This window comes from Misgurnus anguillicaudatus, chromosome 24 (genome assembly GCF_027580225.2).
Source record: "Misgurnus anguillicaudatus chromosome 24, ASM2758022v2, whole genome shotgun sequence".
Taxonomy (NCBI): domain Eukaryota; kingdom Metazoa; phylum Chordata; class Actinopteri; order Cypriniformes; family Cobitidae; genus Misgurnus; species Misgurnus anguillicaudatus.
Window position 1 is genome coordinate 18737697 of NC_073360.2, and position 16816 is coordinate 18754512.

General features: G+C 36.2%; 1 protein-coding gene across 1 annotated transcript; it reads right to left on the reverse strand.

Moving 5' to 3' along the window:
• Window positions 1–142: 142 nt before the first annotated feature.
• Window positions 143–15037, reverse strand: LOC129437950 (alpha-2-macroglobulin). Its single transcript, XM_073862534.1, has 34 exons — window positions 14878–15037; window positions 14500–14680; window positions 14234–14384; window positions 14084–14136; window positions 13847–13867; window positions 13580–13748; window positions 13413–13494; window positions 13209–13320; window positions 13003–13111; window positions 11575–11684; window positions 10969–11136; window positions 10502–10720; window positions 10207–10419; window positions 7173–7322; window positions 6914–7087; window positions 6595–6685; window positions 6174–6501; window positions 5839–6064; window positions 5634–5763; window positions 5434–5555; window positions 5294–5345; window positions 4610–4693; window positions 2737–2913; window positions 2579–2657; window positions 2310–2466; window positions 2126–2200; window positions 1884–2046; window positions 1608–1801; window positions 1308–1520; window positions 1072–1193; window positions 891–981; window positions 713–781; window positions 462–569; window positions 143–378 (listed from the first exon to the last, which is right to left on the reverse strand). The coding sequence occupies exons 1-34, from the start codon at window positions 14952–14954 to the stop codon at window positions 334–336; spliced, it is 4515 nt and encodes a 1504-aa protein (XP_073718635.1). The 5' UTR covers window positions 14955–15037; the 3' UTR covers window positions 143–333.
• Between the last annotated feature and the right edge of the window lie 1779 nt (window positions 15038–16816).

Below are 16816 nucleotides of genomic sequence, written 5' to 3' on the forward strand. Positions count from 1 at the left end.
TAATGATAATAATTAGTGGTGGGCAAAGATTAATCACATACAAAATAATAGTGAGTTTTTGCCTAATATTTAAATGTTTAATCTTTGCCCACCACTAATTTTAATGTAATATTTTAGCAAGTTATTTGACATTAGAAATGAATTTCTGAGAGCGAGTCATTTTTATTGGAAATGAATGCTATTTTACAGACAATTGCACACTTTCATGAATTACACTGTAATAGATAGTGCCACTACAATCTAACAACTGCAAGCATGACTATAATTCTTAAAAGTACAGAAAGGAAAATTAAACAGAAGGTACAACACGAGAAAATAGTTGATGTTTCATCTTCAGCTATTTAGGCAGTGATTGAAATATTCCTTTTCAAACCGGTCACTGGAAACAAGATAAAAAAACATTATAGGTGCCAAGACTTGTTGAAAGTGTATAATGTAAATGAATAATTGTTTATTGTCTTACTGGTCTGGTAGTAATCATAGACTTGTATCACTGCTGGCTTTAAGTTCTCTACTGCAACTATTTGTTTAATACGCAGTGTGTAAAAAACAGGTCTGTTACGTTGAACCTGTAAAAAAGTAATAAAATAAAAATTCAACATTTAATATAAGTTTATCAATGCCATGATGCAGAACCAATTTTGTTGTCAATGCTAATAGTCTTTTCAGAAGTCTTTATTACAGACCATCTACTGTATGTTATCATTCAAACCTCTTGTAGATACATGATGACATGGTCGTCTTTTGATTCAACACGATTCACAAGTTCTGCAGTCTTTAGCTGTGAAATATATATATATATATGTGTGTTTAATGCATAATAAAAAAATTATGGACATATTGGATTGAAGGCACAGTGATAACTTTCACTGAGACTTCAAGTATCTTACCAAATCTAGTGAAGTAGGTTCTGCTATGAAACCGGACAAAAGTTTGACATTCACAATGACCATGTTGGTACTGGGTTGTGACCCAGAATATCTGCCCAGAACGTAAACAAAAAGTCCAGCATCATCAATAAGTACATTAAAAAGGAAAAGCATATAAATGTAAATCAAAACCTATTCTTACTCAATGTTTAACTTGACATCCAGAATTTGTCCGTTAGATTTCTCACACACTCCCTCTGTCTTAGCAGAGATGTTAAATGTATTTGGTACAGACGGGGTGGGGATATTGTAGAAAAGAGAAATCTGAAATAAAATAAAATAAAAATGATCACAAAAGTTATAAATAACTCCTAATTGAACACAAGTCTTAATCTGTTTTAAGGCATTACTAAATCTGCTTTAGGAAACTTGACAGACCTGCACAGACACACAAGCCGAGCCTTTCACTTCAATACTGTATTTGCCAGGAACATTGGTCAGTTTCTTCTCCTGATACAGTAACTTGTTGTCCTGATTCACATCAAAGTTGTGAGAGTCTCCTGCTGACTGAACCGTCACTGTACTGAAACCATCAGAGCTGAAGACTTTGGTGGCGTACAAAGACAAAGCCTGAAGAGCCACAACTGTGTCCTGATAACATCACAACATCATTATTACAACATGGAAATGCATTCTGGGTAATATAAACAAACATAAATGCTTATTAATATGATTAACCTGTGTAGATGAGAATCCTCCATAGGCGTTCTGCTGCTTGACAAGCCAGCTGACGATCCTGTTAGCATAACCCAGCTCAACTGTAGTGACTGAATCTGATGTGAGAACAGCTAGCAGAACATATGAGCTGATCTCCACTGACAGAGAACCAGAATCATCAACAGATCCTGACTGAGACCAGTGAAGCTGAGACCCTTTTAAGAGATTTAAAGAAGTTATGAGAACACGAATGCAGAAATGCAGAGAACTACAAGCAGACAATAGCAAATATCTTACCATCTGAAATCCTAATGTCTGATAACTTCCTTAAAAGATAATCTCGAATTGATCTTTCTCCTGCCAGACTAAATGTATAAGCGAGCAATGCTGTGGTGTATGTGTTGTTGTTATGACCAGCAAATCTCTTCAAACACATCAAGCTTTTATTCACAACAGGATCCTACAACAGAAAGCGGAGTTACATTAGGGCTTTATACCACAGCACCGCTTGCTCTTTAAAACACTTTTACTATACTGACCGTAATAGATGTGTTCAGTTCGAGCAGTGATGCAGTTATATAGGCAGAAATGGTCACACTGTCACTTACACCCCCCTATAATGCACAGATAGCAAAGATAATAAATATATTTAGTTGCTTATATTTCAAGGTGGAGAGTCTAATAATTTATACATATTTATAATCGTGTTATTTACATCAGTACCTTCATTCTGTTATTAAAGAGTTTCCCCTTGCTCTCAAAACAGCCATCTGTTTGTTGGTGACGCATCAACCATTGCTTTGAAGTCTGAATTTTTTGGGGGTCAATAAAGATGTAACGCTGCGCTTTCCCAAACGTCCTCAGCACAAAAGCAGTCAGCCTGTTAGTTGCATTTAGATTTGTCATGTTATTCTGACCAAACTGCATCTGATTTGAGTTAATGTTCATAGCTGTTTATAACGGACAGCTGCAATGTATTCATATATTCATACCATGTATTTCCTTCTCCATGACCAAAGGTTGTATATGACCCATCTTCTGAGTTTTCATAGTTCAATTGCCTCTGATAACCTGTTCAATATTTGTTTTTGAGATGATGCAATAAAATATTTACATACAAAACGCAACCAAACAGTAAAGCCTTCTTTACCATTCTTAAGAAAGCCAATGGCTCTCTCTCTGATGTCTGAAGTAAGTTGCTGCGTGTTTTCAAGATACTGTAAAATGTAAATATTGGGAGACAGGACAGCAATGTTTTGTTCTCCACAGCCGTATGGCATTCGTAATAATCCATGAATATTCTGCAGTGCACGACCCAATATGTCTCCTACAAGAGGACAAACAACAAAAATTAAATTGTTATGCTCAGAAGTTGCTATTTTATTGCTCAGGAGATGTCAATTTTCTTAAATAAAGTGTCAGTTTAGCCTTTTGTGTAAAATTCTTCTATAAATATATAAACATACAAATATATCAAATGAAAGGACAGATCTTCTGCTTTCAAACAAACAAACAAAACAGGAAAAAAAAACGTTTCATCCTATCTTCATTCCACATGACCCATAATGGGTAAAAATATTGGACAGAACACATAAAAAATACCCCATGCTGGATCAAAAATGATCCAGGTTTGGGTTGTTGTTATGCAACCATGGGGTATAATAACCCAGCATTGGGTAAATTTTTAACCCAACACATGTTCTGTCCAATATTTACCCATTATGAGTCAAAAATAACCCAGCCATTTTTAGAGTGCAGTTGTGGATATAGCGGAACTCGATTATAGAAAAAACTCGTCAGGAAAGCATAATTGGCAGGAAAATGCGTTTTCTTAATTAACGAGTTAACTGCAGGTAAGAGTTAAAGTGATTTATTTTCGTGCAATAATTTGAACTTAATATACTACAAATTATTCTTTAGTACTTCTTAAGATAATTTTAAGAACATCTGAGTGTACTTATCAATGTTCTTATTGAGACTAATGTGAACTTAAATGTGCTAAAATATATAAAAGATGGGTTCAAGTTTACTACAAGTGGTAACTAAATTTAGATAGAATGTTAAAAGTACATTTTAGTTCATATTCATGGTGTCTCAGAATAGCACGGATCAGTACAATTAGATGTTCTTAAGATTATCTTGAGAAGTACCAAAGAAGACTTAGTAGTAAGTACAAAATTAGGTTGTAAAAACATTGCACTTCAAATATTTTATGTAAGTGTACTTCTTTTCACCTGGGGACAACTTTAAAATGAAAAATTTTGATTATTTGGCCTTGGAAAAGTGTGTTCATACTGAAATATTTGTTTGAAATATTTAAAAGAAGCATTTTAAAATGGTCAACCTTGGGATCAGTGTGCCGATGCAGTTTTTAAAATGGCCAACAACGTTTGTATTTTCTTAGGAAACTCAATCATTTTAATGTTGATAAAACACTTTTGACTCTATTTTATAAGTCTTTTATCAAGAGTATTCTTTCCAACTGTATTGTATGTTGGTATGGACATTCCAAAATCACACAGGAACAAATTGGGAAAGATTGTTAAAACATGTGGAAAATTATTGGTAGGCAACAGGTAGATCTGTACCAACTATATCTAACTAGATTGGTACAGAACGCAGATAAGGTGTGCATGGATACAACCCATCCATTTTTTGCTTCCTTCCGGTCGCAGATATAGATACACCAATGTCAGAACTAACCGAGCAAAACACTCATTCATTCCTATGGCAATAACCCAATTAAATAAGGTGTAGGGAGGTGTATGATTGTATTATTATTGTATGAATGGATGTGTCGTAGGATAATGTGGAGTAGTTTTTTATGCTTATTTTATTTATATATGACCCTGTGCAATTTCCTTTTTTATTGTATTTTATTCATTGATGTGTTGGATAAATAGCCCTGTAGATGTCTGATTAAATGTTTGTTTGTGGATTATGTGTCATATGCCTGTACTGTAACAAATTGCCTCTCAAGGACATTAAAGTTTTCTACATCTAAGTCTAAGTATTTTTCTTACCCAGGACTGAAACGGTAGATCTTGCAGATCCTTCAATCACATTTTTGGGAAATGCCAGGTCTACTTCTTCTAAGAGATTTTGCCCTGTAGATACATGAAAAACACAACTTCTGAAGTTTGAATCACACTGAAATGTTACCAACCATAACAAAGTGTTCAAGGAAAACACTACCATTTTTCAATATTTTACTATGTTCTCAACTTACAAATTAATACATACCTATCTTTTTTCAATGCATGCACTTGGGTGACCATATGTGCCATCTTTCAGAAGTCGTATTTGTCGAACGCATCATAGAGGATTATTATTATTATTATTATTATTACAGAAAATCAACCTTTATATTTTAAGGTAAGAATGAAACTATGATTGTATGTCTCATGTTTTAACTGAATGGCGTATGCGGTCAACAAATACGACTTCCAGAAGACGCACCGAAATCCAGGCCAGGACGCGTCCAGGAAGAATGGCACATATGGTCACCCTAGATTAAGTGCACGCATTGAATAAAGATAGGCATGTATTAATTGGTCTAAGTTGAGGTAAGAACCTAGTAAAATATTGAAAAACTGTGGTGTTTTCCTTTAAGGAATTGATAAAAAACATTTTGTACATCTTGCAATGCTTATAAGAATAATCTTTGGGATTCTGTTAAATGGATTTGAACATCAACGTGCACTAACCCTTAGGACAAAGCAACCAGCTATGGCTTTCAGTCTTTTCGATTCCTTCAGCCTGTGAAACACATTATAATGTTAGCAAAATTTTACTTAGAGCTTTCATGTTCTCTTGTATAACTACTTTTGATCTCATTTTAACCCACATTAACACGCAAGCTTTGTGTGACCGTGTCAATGCGTCCTCTCTCTGGCACGCTCACAATCTCATTATCGCACACAGTCTGTGACTGCTCTGCCTCTGCACTCACTGTTATATTCAACACTCCTACAAAACAAACAACTCATGATCATCTCGACTGACTTACAAAAACACAAGACACTGATTCAGATTAAACAAACTGACCAAGAACAGAAGGAGTGAGAATCCATTTAAAGGTTTTTCTTCCATTAGCACACAGACAGGATGAATACTGCTCATCATCAGAGGAGGCTTTAAGAGTGAAGTCTGAAGATGGAGCTGGAGTTACTTTAACCTGTCCATGAAAGATGGAGGATTACTTCAGATTTGATATGACAGAAATAAGAGAAGATGTTCACAGAAATCTCACCATGATACATTTGGACAGATAGTTAAAGACGGTGGCCTTCAGTTCAAAGATCTCTCCACGGATGATGGAGTAAGGCAGAGAAAGCTCCAGGAAGAAGGGCTGGAAAACTGTCAGCTGAGCAGGAGGAGCCAAACCCAAACCTTTGGAGGACAGACAGAAGGCATCCGTCTCCCAGGTGGTGATGGTGTCAGGAACTTTGACAGGAACCTTTGTTGATCCAGAGTCCCTGTGAAGAAAAACATTTGTGTTGCTTTAGTGCATTTATGAAACAATTTTTAGTGTCTCGTTTAGTATTAGTTGAATGCAAAAGAGAATCACAACCAGCACACACTCACCCAACCTCAACAAGATCCCAGATCCAAGTTTCAGGGAAAAATGTGCGAATCGTTTCTATAGGTGGAGCTGCAAGTGCTGGTCCATAACCTCCTGGTCCATAACTTCCTGGTCCATAACCTGCTACACCAACTCCTGCCCCACCTGGTAGTCCAACTCCAACTCCAGCTCCTAGTCCAACTCCACCTGCAAATGCACTTCCTGTTGCTTGTGGTCCAGGGTGTGGTGCAGCTGCTCCTACCCCGAACCCTGCTGCTCCAGGATATGGTGGTGGTCCATATCCAGAAGGATACGGCATAACTGACCCAGGGTACCCCATAGGATCATAGTCTGAAATTTAACAGACAAATTACCATTGTGATATATTTTCGATATCATATAGATGGAAACATGGAGAAGATTAATAGTAAATTGATGCCTTACCACCAAATACTCTTTGATAAAATACATCTCTGAGTTTAACACAAGGTGGTGTTCTAACAATCAAATTTGTTGCCACCTTCAATCCCATGTTCTTATGCAGGTCAATTTGGAAAAAATGTTAAAAACAACAACAACAACAACAAAACAAAGCTTCAAATTCATAGTTCAGTAAGACCTGTTTTGTTAGCCAATTGATTGTTCATATGACAAGTAAGTTTGGACCTGAAGCTTTGGACTTTTGGACCAAAACATTAGTCACAATAAGACTTATAAGTCCAAACACATAGGCTACCTTCATACAACAAGTTTTTGTACTCACCCTGAAAGACTCATAGACAGAATCTAATGCATTCCCTGATGTAGAAGGGTAGGTTGGAGTGTAGATCGGATACCTACTTGGCATTAATGAATACCTTTTGAATCTGATTTTAAAGCATTCAACTGGATCTTCAATTTCATATGGAAAAAACTGGGGTGGAATCATGCTGAAGATCTAAAGAGGTTAAAACATTTGGTCTAAGAATCCTAAAAATGTTTAAAGGCTAAAAGCTTTAAAACAATACTGGAAATCAGATTACTTTGTCAACGTTTAGATGTTTATTTTTCTCCAAGATGTTAACACTTTGATCTACACCAGTGAGGCCACACAGTGAACCAGGCTGAGCTGACAGCTGTATTGTGTTTGCTTCACCTGGAACTGCTGTAGCAGGAGAAAACTGAAGAGACACCTGCAGCACACAATGAAGCAATAGTGCAAATTATAACTTTAAATATCTTTTCAAATATCTTTAAAAATCCAAAATATATTTAAAGGCTTTAACAAAACAGAAAATAACAGGGTAGGTCATAAACTAGTGTCAAACACTGTAAAAAACAACAACAATGCAACATGAAGTTAAAGTGACTTGCAAGTGTCAGGATCCTGCCATAAGAGTCTTGTTTTATATTTATGTTTTATCATGATGGCAGGGTTCTGACAGCCTCATGTTCTATGTGGAGGCTCATGGCCATGTATAAAGGGTCATGTACCTCTGGTGTCTCGTTTCCAGTCCCTGCCCCCTTGTTCTCCCTGTTAATTATTCATTATTTGTTTATCCCATTCACCTTTGTTGCCCTCGTTATCTTGTTCAGTTTCCCCTATTTATTCTCCTCTTGTCTTGTGCTGGGTCATTGTGTACTGATGTGCATTATTATGTTCGTGTTTTTTTAGTTTAAATGTTACATCAGAGTCTTGTTGATTTAGTGTTTTGTCAGTGTCTTTGAAAATCATGTTTAATGTTGTGTTTCCCCCACATGGGCTTTTGTTTTCATTGTTCACTTCCCCGACGTCTGCGTTTGGGTTCTCTTGTTCTTCGTCCTACCCTCACAGCAAGTCAATTTAACCTATTTTAGATTTTGACTTGTGAAAAGAATTTTTACATCAAGATTTTCAAAATGTAATAGACCACAAACATAAGGATAAAAAATCTTAGGTTTAACAGTTTTGCTCCAATATTGTGTTAGTGGTGTACCATGATGAATGAACAGCACACCACACACAAACAGATTGTGAACTACCTTCTATAGTGTGCACCCCTTCACATCCCCTATAGCAACTTAAGGACAAAGCAATCTGAAACTTAAATGATCCATAGTGCTGTTGGTTAGTAGCATTATTTTAGTAGCATTATATTCTGAGGCTTAATTCAACAGAATTTATGATAAATTAATGTATTTTCTAAAATGTCAAAACTGCCCCCCAGGTACCCCAGGTAAGTTCGAGAACCAGTGAGATGACGTAACATAAAAATATTTGCTGATTTTAATTCAACCTACTAGTATAAGTTTTGACTTTGAGTTGACATAACACAAAAACAAGCTTAAATTGTTTAACTTAATTTGTTGTATGTTGATTTGACATAATTTTTTACAGTGAAGTTCGGTTTTATTAAATATTAAATGTAAATAAAATATTGGTTAAGAGATGCTTTTTGGATTTAAGTTAAAACCATTAACTCCAATAGGATTAAATGAAGAGATTGATCATGCATGTTTTTTTTTGTAAAGGGAAACAGCTGGCTTTACAATTATCCATTATTAATCTAGATATGCTGCCTACAATTTGCATTTGTGCTTATAGACGGTTTCATCGGACGCACGTGATGCACGCCTGGATCCGAACTTTACTTCCGGTTTCTTTTTTTAATGGTCTGACTAGTTGCTAAACTGATCTCTTGAACAAATGCCTTGTCGAAGATAACAAATGTTTTGGTTTACTAGGTAATCTATGTGTTGTTTTTTTTTGCTTGTTATATAAATAAACTACGTTTAAAGAACTTTGTTGTTATTTATTTTTAGCGGAGTTTACCGGAAGTTCATGCGGACCGCGACAGCCGCTTGTTTATGTTGTTACTGCTGAAACGGTCTATATAAATGTTGCTTTGTTACTTTATGAGCCCTGAAGAAAGCATGGGCTGAAACGTCTGCTCTTTATATTAGAGCCTTTCTGGTCTGTTTCTAGACACTTTGCAATGTTGTCACTTTTCCATATGATTAATAAAACATATTTAGATAGACCTCTTTTGGTCTGATTGAATTTTTCAGAGTGCGGACAATTCCTACAACTTACTAGACTAAAATATTTGATAAAAAAAAACATTTCTTTGAACTTAATTTTTAGTCTGTCCCATAAAGAGCCTTTAATCAGAGGTGTAAATAATGTTTTTACTCTTATCAACTACATTTTTCCAGTATCTGTACTATATCAAAGTGTTTTTCTTTTACTTCACTACATTCATCATATTTTACACCTCTACTTTTTAAATTAAATTTAATACTTAATTACATTAACAGTCTACTCAAAAAAAGTATGTAAAAGTAAAACTAGACTATTAATAAGAAAGTACATGAAAAAATTAAATGTTTTAAAATTTAGTGGAGTGAAAAGTTCACATTGGCCAATAAAGTTTTTGCAATTATTTGAAATGTGTCTGATCACAGCAATCTAGAAACAATGTCAATGAACACCACAACAGCTTAAGGCCTAGTTCACACGGACACGGCTATTTTTATAACCGTGACTTTTTTACACGGTTCAGGAGTTCGTCCAAATGAAAACGCAGTATCAGGGCACTGAAACGAAAATTTTTGAAAACCCCTGTCAGAGTGAGGATTTTAAGAAACGGCGGTTGCAGTGTTGTCGTGTAGACAGTAAAACAGGCGTTTTTGCCTTGCAAAGTCACTAGGCTTCTGATTGGCCAAGGTGGCTTAAAGCCATTTGGTATTGATATTTGGGTTATATCGCCGCCTGCTGGTGTGGCATGCTCTTGACAGCACTTGATAGCGTGTTTTTGCTTTTTCATGAGGACGGAGATTTCTTTTAAACCGAGCATGTGTGGAAGGGATTTTAAGGAGGAAAAATACCGGTGTCCGTGTGGGCTAGGCCTTAGAAGCAAAATTTGACATTGACATTACTTATGTAGTGATCTTTATCTGCTTTTATCAGAATTTTTTTGCAGTGTCAAAAGGTGTTGCATTGCAAACTATAAAAAGGTTGAAAGAATCTAGAGTCTAGCTTCCACAATACTTGAGTACTGAACAGTCATACTCTACATATGGACTTTGTTTGCACACCTTGTTTTCCAGACATTTCTCAGTTTGAAATGTTTTGGATGTGGCTAGTACAGTCTCACTGGGCAGAACGCAGTACGTGAGAATCTCCATCTTAGGTGCCATCTTGGGATGAACATGCATCCTAAACGCGACCTCTCCTTCCACTATCCCATCAGAGTCTGATACTGTTACTTTATTATGCCCGTGATGGATTATCTCTCCTCTAGATACAATCTGATAAAACAAAAATACCATAAGGTGCAGATAACAACTTTATCTGTGCATAGGGTAATTATCAATTTTTAGCGGCACCTACCAGGTATACTATAGTAACAGAGTCACTTTTCATAGTCTCTCCAGCAAAGGTGTACTGGACGGTTACTGATATCTCCACCTCACACTTCAGTGGTTCTGGCAGAGCCTTTATGGTCAGTTGACTTGTTTTTGCTGTGGATTGATCTTGCAGTTGCACAGTTTTTTGTGAACTTTCAAAATAAAAATGAGGTCCAAACTGACCTTCTGGTGAAGTGCTTGCCTGGGAGAACACAGAAATAAATGAAAATAAATACAGAAATTATTGATCTAGTTAACGGTTCAATGCATTTTTTTTTAAGATTAGCTGTTTTCTACATAAAATCATTCTACATAATGTGAAAAACTTTGATATTTTCAACATTGGGAGCATCAATGTTTTCAACTCAGTCAATCTCAGAATTTAAAACCTAGTGTTCACAGACAGGGTCACATATCATAAGTTGTTTTGAATAGGTAATAAAAGCTCACCGATATTGTACAAGTTGTCCTTAGAAAAGATGGTAAATCAATTGTGAAATTGGCCATCCCATTAATGTCTGTCGTAACTGGGAAAGTGGATGTGCGAATAAAATTGTTTGCAAAAACTGTGACTTTAGAGTTTGAAACTGGGGTCCCATTGTAGAGTTCAACTTTAACCTATTGAAAAAAACAGAGACTTGTATCAACTAAATAAGAAATAAAAGCTTTTGGTATAAAATAAAGCTATAGTAACGTTCACACTGTTAGTTTTAAATGACTCTATTAATTGATATTACTGTAAACACGTACATTTCAAATTTCCTCCAAAAACATTAAAGGCGGGGTGCATGATCTCTGAAAGCCAATGTTGACATTTGAAATCACCTAACAAACACGCCGCTACCCCAACATAATCTAGACCTTATGTTGATAGACCTGCCACACACATACACAACCCAGACAACAATGTCAGTTAGTAGACACGCCCCTTACTGCTGATTGGCTACAAGTGTGTTTTAGTAGTCGTCCCGACTCTCTTTTCCAAAGCGTTTCTCAGATATCGTGCACTCCACCTTTAATAATCAAATCAAATGCATATTTCAAAAAAAATGATACCTTTCCCTTTACAAAATGTCCATCTTTAATGTATGCTGGTTCATCAACAAATATGACTCTACCAATCGTATAAGAAAAAGGCACAATTTCACTTCTTTTCAGTGAGATGTCTGTAAAACATGCAAAGAAATGGCAGAAAAAGAAATTGTCACACAACCCCAAAAATGTTTTAATTATATCAACGGTTCCCAACCTTTTCACTACAAGGCCCCCTAGTTGCCACACAACAATATTTGAAGACCCCTTAATCACTAAATCGCTGCTAAATTGCACTACTATTGACAAAATTCCCAGATCAGATGTATATGATGGGCAGACTCTCTCGAAGTAGTCAGGTGATGTTGTCAGAAATATTTTCCAACATTAGTGTTCAAAACTTCACAAACACAAACCTCGTGTTCAAACTAACATATTCCACCAATTTCCAGAATTTTAACATGCTTATTTGCAAAAATATAATTGTTCTTTTCCAGCGGCGTCCGCCATCTTGGTCGAAAAGTTTGACTAGCTCGCTGAGATTGCAAGGTATCCTGGGTAATTTCATCTTCCACTCAGTCCCTCCAGAAAAACGCGATTGTGCGATCGCGCGATATATTGCATAATCAGCCAAAGTCCGCATATTTATGCAGGGCTGCATTTTTTCCAAACACGACGCACTTTTGCCGCATTAATTATAATTATAATTACGCATATAATTATTAATTATGCGGGGCTTGCATGATTTTATAATCTCCGCATTTTCGTAGCAAAAAGTCACATATATATTAGCAGAAAGTTGAAAAATGTTGCATTAATTCCCAAAAGCGCAGCCATGTCGCTATTGCCATGGGAACGTTATGAAGTGACATGATTATGTGACGTGAACATCAATGCAGCTTTTGCAAGTTTCCGCAGTTTTTGCAAGTTCCGCAATTTTCGCATAAATATGCATAAATATCCCGCACATTACATCGCATTTTTTAAGAAAACGTGCCGCAAAATCGATGATTTTTACCCGCAACAATCACAAAAAACTCTGTGTTTTTCTGGAAGGACTGTCCACTTTGTTTTAAGCCTGCATTGCTCCTACATTTTTAGGGTTGATTCTAAGGGGAAAATAGCACTCCGTCTCGCTCCCTAAAGTAATGGGACGCCCTACACGTGCACCTGCAAAAGCGAGGGTTAGGGCAAAAATGTAAGAGAAGAGGAGGTATTGGGATGTGCCCAAAGTGCTATAAAGACACTTTAAAACTTTAAAGTCACGAGTGGGGGTAATACTGGTATGTTTTATGTGACTTTGGGACAATAGAACCAGAAATCTCCCCTGGTTTTGCAAACAACCTGTCAGAGTTTAAAGTATTTTTGGGAAAATATTCCTTTCCCTATTTAATTTATTCATTATGATCAAATGAGTCATCAACATGTTTTGTTCTCATGTCTGTTACATACCTGTCCCCTCCTCGGTTACTGATGCAGTGAATTCAAGGCTATATAAATATCCATGTTTTGTAAATTCATATATAGAGAACAGCTGAGACACACAGCCAGTATCATTAAGCTAGGCAAACATCAACAAAATTAGTTAGATCCTAAGTAAATACAATCATTTGATAAATATAAATGAAAAATACGTTTTTTTTTAGTCACGCACTTACCACAGCCAACCTATCAATGCAAAACTTTGAGTTATATGGAGATGCATAGTAATGTATGGGCATGCAGAGACTCATTTTCACTTTACCCAGAATTGGCCGTCCATGAGTGTATCTGTTAAGACACAAACAAAATTCCCATGTTTTGGCATGCCGATCCTTCTTTATGATGTGTTTATTTAACATTGTATTTGGGGGCACACTCACCGACCACAAACTGCTAGCGTTACATCTTCATTTGTTCTTACCGTTTCAGGATGTTTTATTATTACCTCGAACTTGGGCAAAACTTAACCATACAGCATTATTATTTAGGGGTGAAATAGGTCCATTTGAATCAAATACTCTCTTACCCTAAAAAGTATAATACTTACCATACTGTTTCACCTGAAACTGTTCATTAAACGTTGCTTTGTCAGTTTCAACAGACAACTGATAAAAACCAACAGGAGCTTCTGGATTTAGTACATGAGAAAGTTGCACAATCTTGCCATGCGTGGCTGTGGCATTAATCCACTGATTTATTCTGTTTCCTCTATTGTCCTGTTTATGAAAGTATGCATTGTTTGAAAACATATGACTACTTGAGCACAAACAATATGTGAAAGGGTCAGTAAAATATAAAAAAAATCACTGTTTACCTTTAAAGCGACAATTTTGTACTGTGGGTGTAACATAGTTTACATTAGATGTTTTGTAAAATACACATTTCAAAACAACTGTTTACTCAGAGGTCCAAGTCTAAGAACAACTGTGGTTCAAATGTCTAAATAAATATTTGTTTACACATGGTCAATACGTTTTTGACCACAATTACACACTGTGCAAAATTACTTAAATGTGATTATGTACAGTATGGCAAAAATATAGCAACCTACTTTTTCCTCAATGGGTTTAAAGTCTGTATCCATTGTGAAAATTCTGAAATGGACTATAAAATATAAAAAGCAACACTGAGAAATGTAAAAACGCAATGCATGAATTAAAACATTTTTAAGGACGTAGGTTGATATTAAGACCTCAATTACCTGTTTGTCCGGGGTTATATATTCGTTTATCCATTCCAATTATTGTCAGTGGTCGAACAGATGTGAACTTGACTTTTCTGGTTTCAGTAACAAGAGTGTTCTTCCCTTGAGCCATCACTTTAACCTCTTGCACCGAGTCAAGCATGGGAGCCTGTTAAAACAAATACACAGTATAATTTAAACATTGTTAAAATATAACAAGTAAATGCAACAGCACTGTTATTTTAAGTTGGGTAGATACAATTTGTAATGTAATTCGAATAAACCTGAAAATCATGGCAGCGATGGAGCTCATTCATAGTTTCCACCTGCAGAAGAGTTTTGTTCTGGTTTTCGTGAACCAGATCAATAGTGAGCAACACAGATTCAGTCAGCTTCATAATGCTCACACACAGTTTAGCCTGCGAGCCTGATTTTATAACAGCAGGAAATGTCACCATAAACACCCTGCAAAGACAAAATGGTTTGGCAAAATGCAAAAGTAGCAACAAGGAACCCTTACAGTATATACAAAGTGCGGAACAGCACATTTGCAAAGCAAAAATATTGTCTATACATTGGTTTAAGAGTACACATAAACTTTTAACACACACGACAGCAAATGTAAAATAATACGGGCTAATTAAAATGCATTTTAAACTTACGGCTTTGACACTCCATGACAGATGCAAAGCAACATAACAAAGTATGTTAATAATATTCCTCGGAATGAAAATTCCATGATGAGGGATCATGGAAACTTTACAACAAACCCTCTTGCAAACCCTAAAGCTTCTTCCAAACACCGCCTTTATTGGCCTGAACAGATGACCTTGGTTTTATTTTTTTAAGGGATTGAACAGTTGAGCATGTTTGTTTGCATAGAGGTCTGGTGAAAACTGCAAATGCACCATTTCTGGTATAGAGTAAAGACTCTTCTAACTAACAAAAACATATTTTAAAGGGGCCATTTCGTGAAAATCGGACTTTTCCGCAGTGGTTCTATCAACCTAGAAAATGTGTTATAAAAACAACTTAGTAACTTAGTTTTTGTAAACCATTCTCTGCAAACATGCAAAATAATAGGTCAATAAATTTTGGCTCCCCTTGTGATGGTATTATCACCTTCTGACGCCTCCTAATCTGCACTCTCCACCTTTAGTGCAGAGATCAGCTCATTTGCATTTAAAATGACACACCCAAAAATTGCAAATTTTTGCTCACACCTACAAAGTGGCAATTTTAACATGTTAAAGGTGCCGTGTGTAAATTTTAGCGGCATTTAGTGGTGAGGTTGGAAATTGCAACCCATGGCTCAGTCCACTGCTCTTCCCTCGCTTTTGAAACGCATAGAGAAGCTACAGTAGCCGCCACCGGAAAAACATGTCATTGACGGAGACAATTTAGTGAAAAAAGTTTGTCTGTTAGGGGCTTCTTTAGAAACATGGCGGCACAAAATGGCGACTTCCATGTAAGGGGACCCTCTGTGTATGTAGATAAAATCGTCTCATTCTAAGGTAATAAAACATAATGGTTCATTATTAAAAGGTCTTTATACACCACTTATAATTTAGTTTTGTATATTATTTAGCATTTCTGTCAAGAGATCATTTAAAAAAATTACACACTGCACCTTTAAGTTTTCTATATAGTATTTTGAGCTAAAAATTCACAAACATACTCTGGGGACACCAAAGCTTTATTTGACATAATAAAGCAACACTATGTAGTTTCCATGTAAAATGACTTTCAGCTCCCCCATGTGGTTGAAAAGCGCAACAGTGCCTGGTATCAGACACTCTTCTGCAGGCAGGGGAAGGGGCGGGGCTGTGTTTTCTACCCTCCACCGCCACTTTCAGAGTGTGCTTGTAGCAGCTAGGAGGCTGCTCAGGTTGCAGCAACAGTACAATTTGTCCAGTTAAAAGTTGTTCTATCACTGAAATAATTTTAGAGACATTAAAGGTAAAAAAACTACATAGTGTTGCTTTAAAGTCTAGTGAAATGCCACCTTTAAATACTACTTTGGCCATTTTAGGTATAAAAAAAAGCATTTTCAAAACAAATCTGACAGCCAAAAGTACTTAAGTGGAGTGGAGATCAAAACACAAAAACAACTAGAAAAATGTATTAAACTTCTAGAACTCTAAAATTCTAGTACATTTAGGAACATTAGCTGTGGGTATACCAAAGCTCTGCGTTTTACATTTTAACCATGGCACTTACAAAAACTTTATTTTGTGGAAAACACTAAAAAATTAGAAAACAGTAACACTGTAGCACAAAAAATGGCATTGGAGAACCTTTCTAGTTCCTCACACCGCTATGATAAATGCTTTTAAAGATTGATTTGTTCAAGCAGAATAAGAACACTTTTAACTCTTTCCCCGCCATTGACGAGATAACTAGTCAAGATAACTCGTCAATCAAGAGAAAACGCTTCCCCGCCAATGACGAGTATTTCCGTCTTTCCGCAACACCGCTATTATCCACTAGGTGGCGCCCTTCCGCAACGTTTAAAACCGTAAGTATTGCCCTATGACAAGCTGCTGCATGTCCGTGTCTGTTTTAAAGATCGCTCTGAATGGGATCTCTATGAAAAGTCCA

Excerpts from the sequence above, each read along its gene's own strand:
- LOC129437950 (XM_073862534.1), bottom strand. The coding sequence starts at position 14,954 with ATGGAATTTTCATTCCGAGGAATATTATTAACATACTTTGTTATGTTG. Across the intron at positions 14,137-14,233 it reads ATATAACCCCGGACAAACAG|TCCATTTCAGAATTTTCACA; the intron begins GTAATTGAGGTC and ends TATATTTTATAG. Across the intron at positions 982-1,071 it reads GATGTCAAGTTAAACATTGA|ATATTCTGGGTCACAACCCA; the intron begins GTAAGAATAGGT and ends CGTTCTGGGCAG.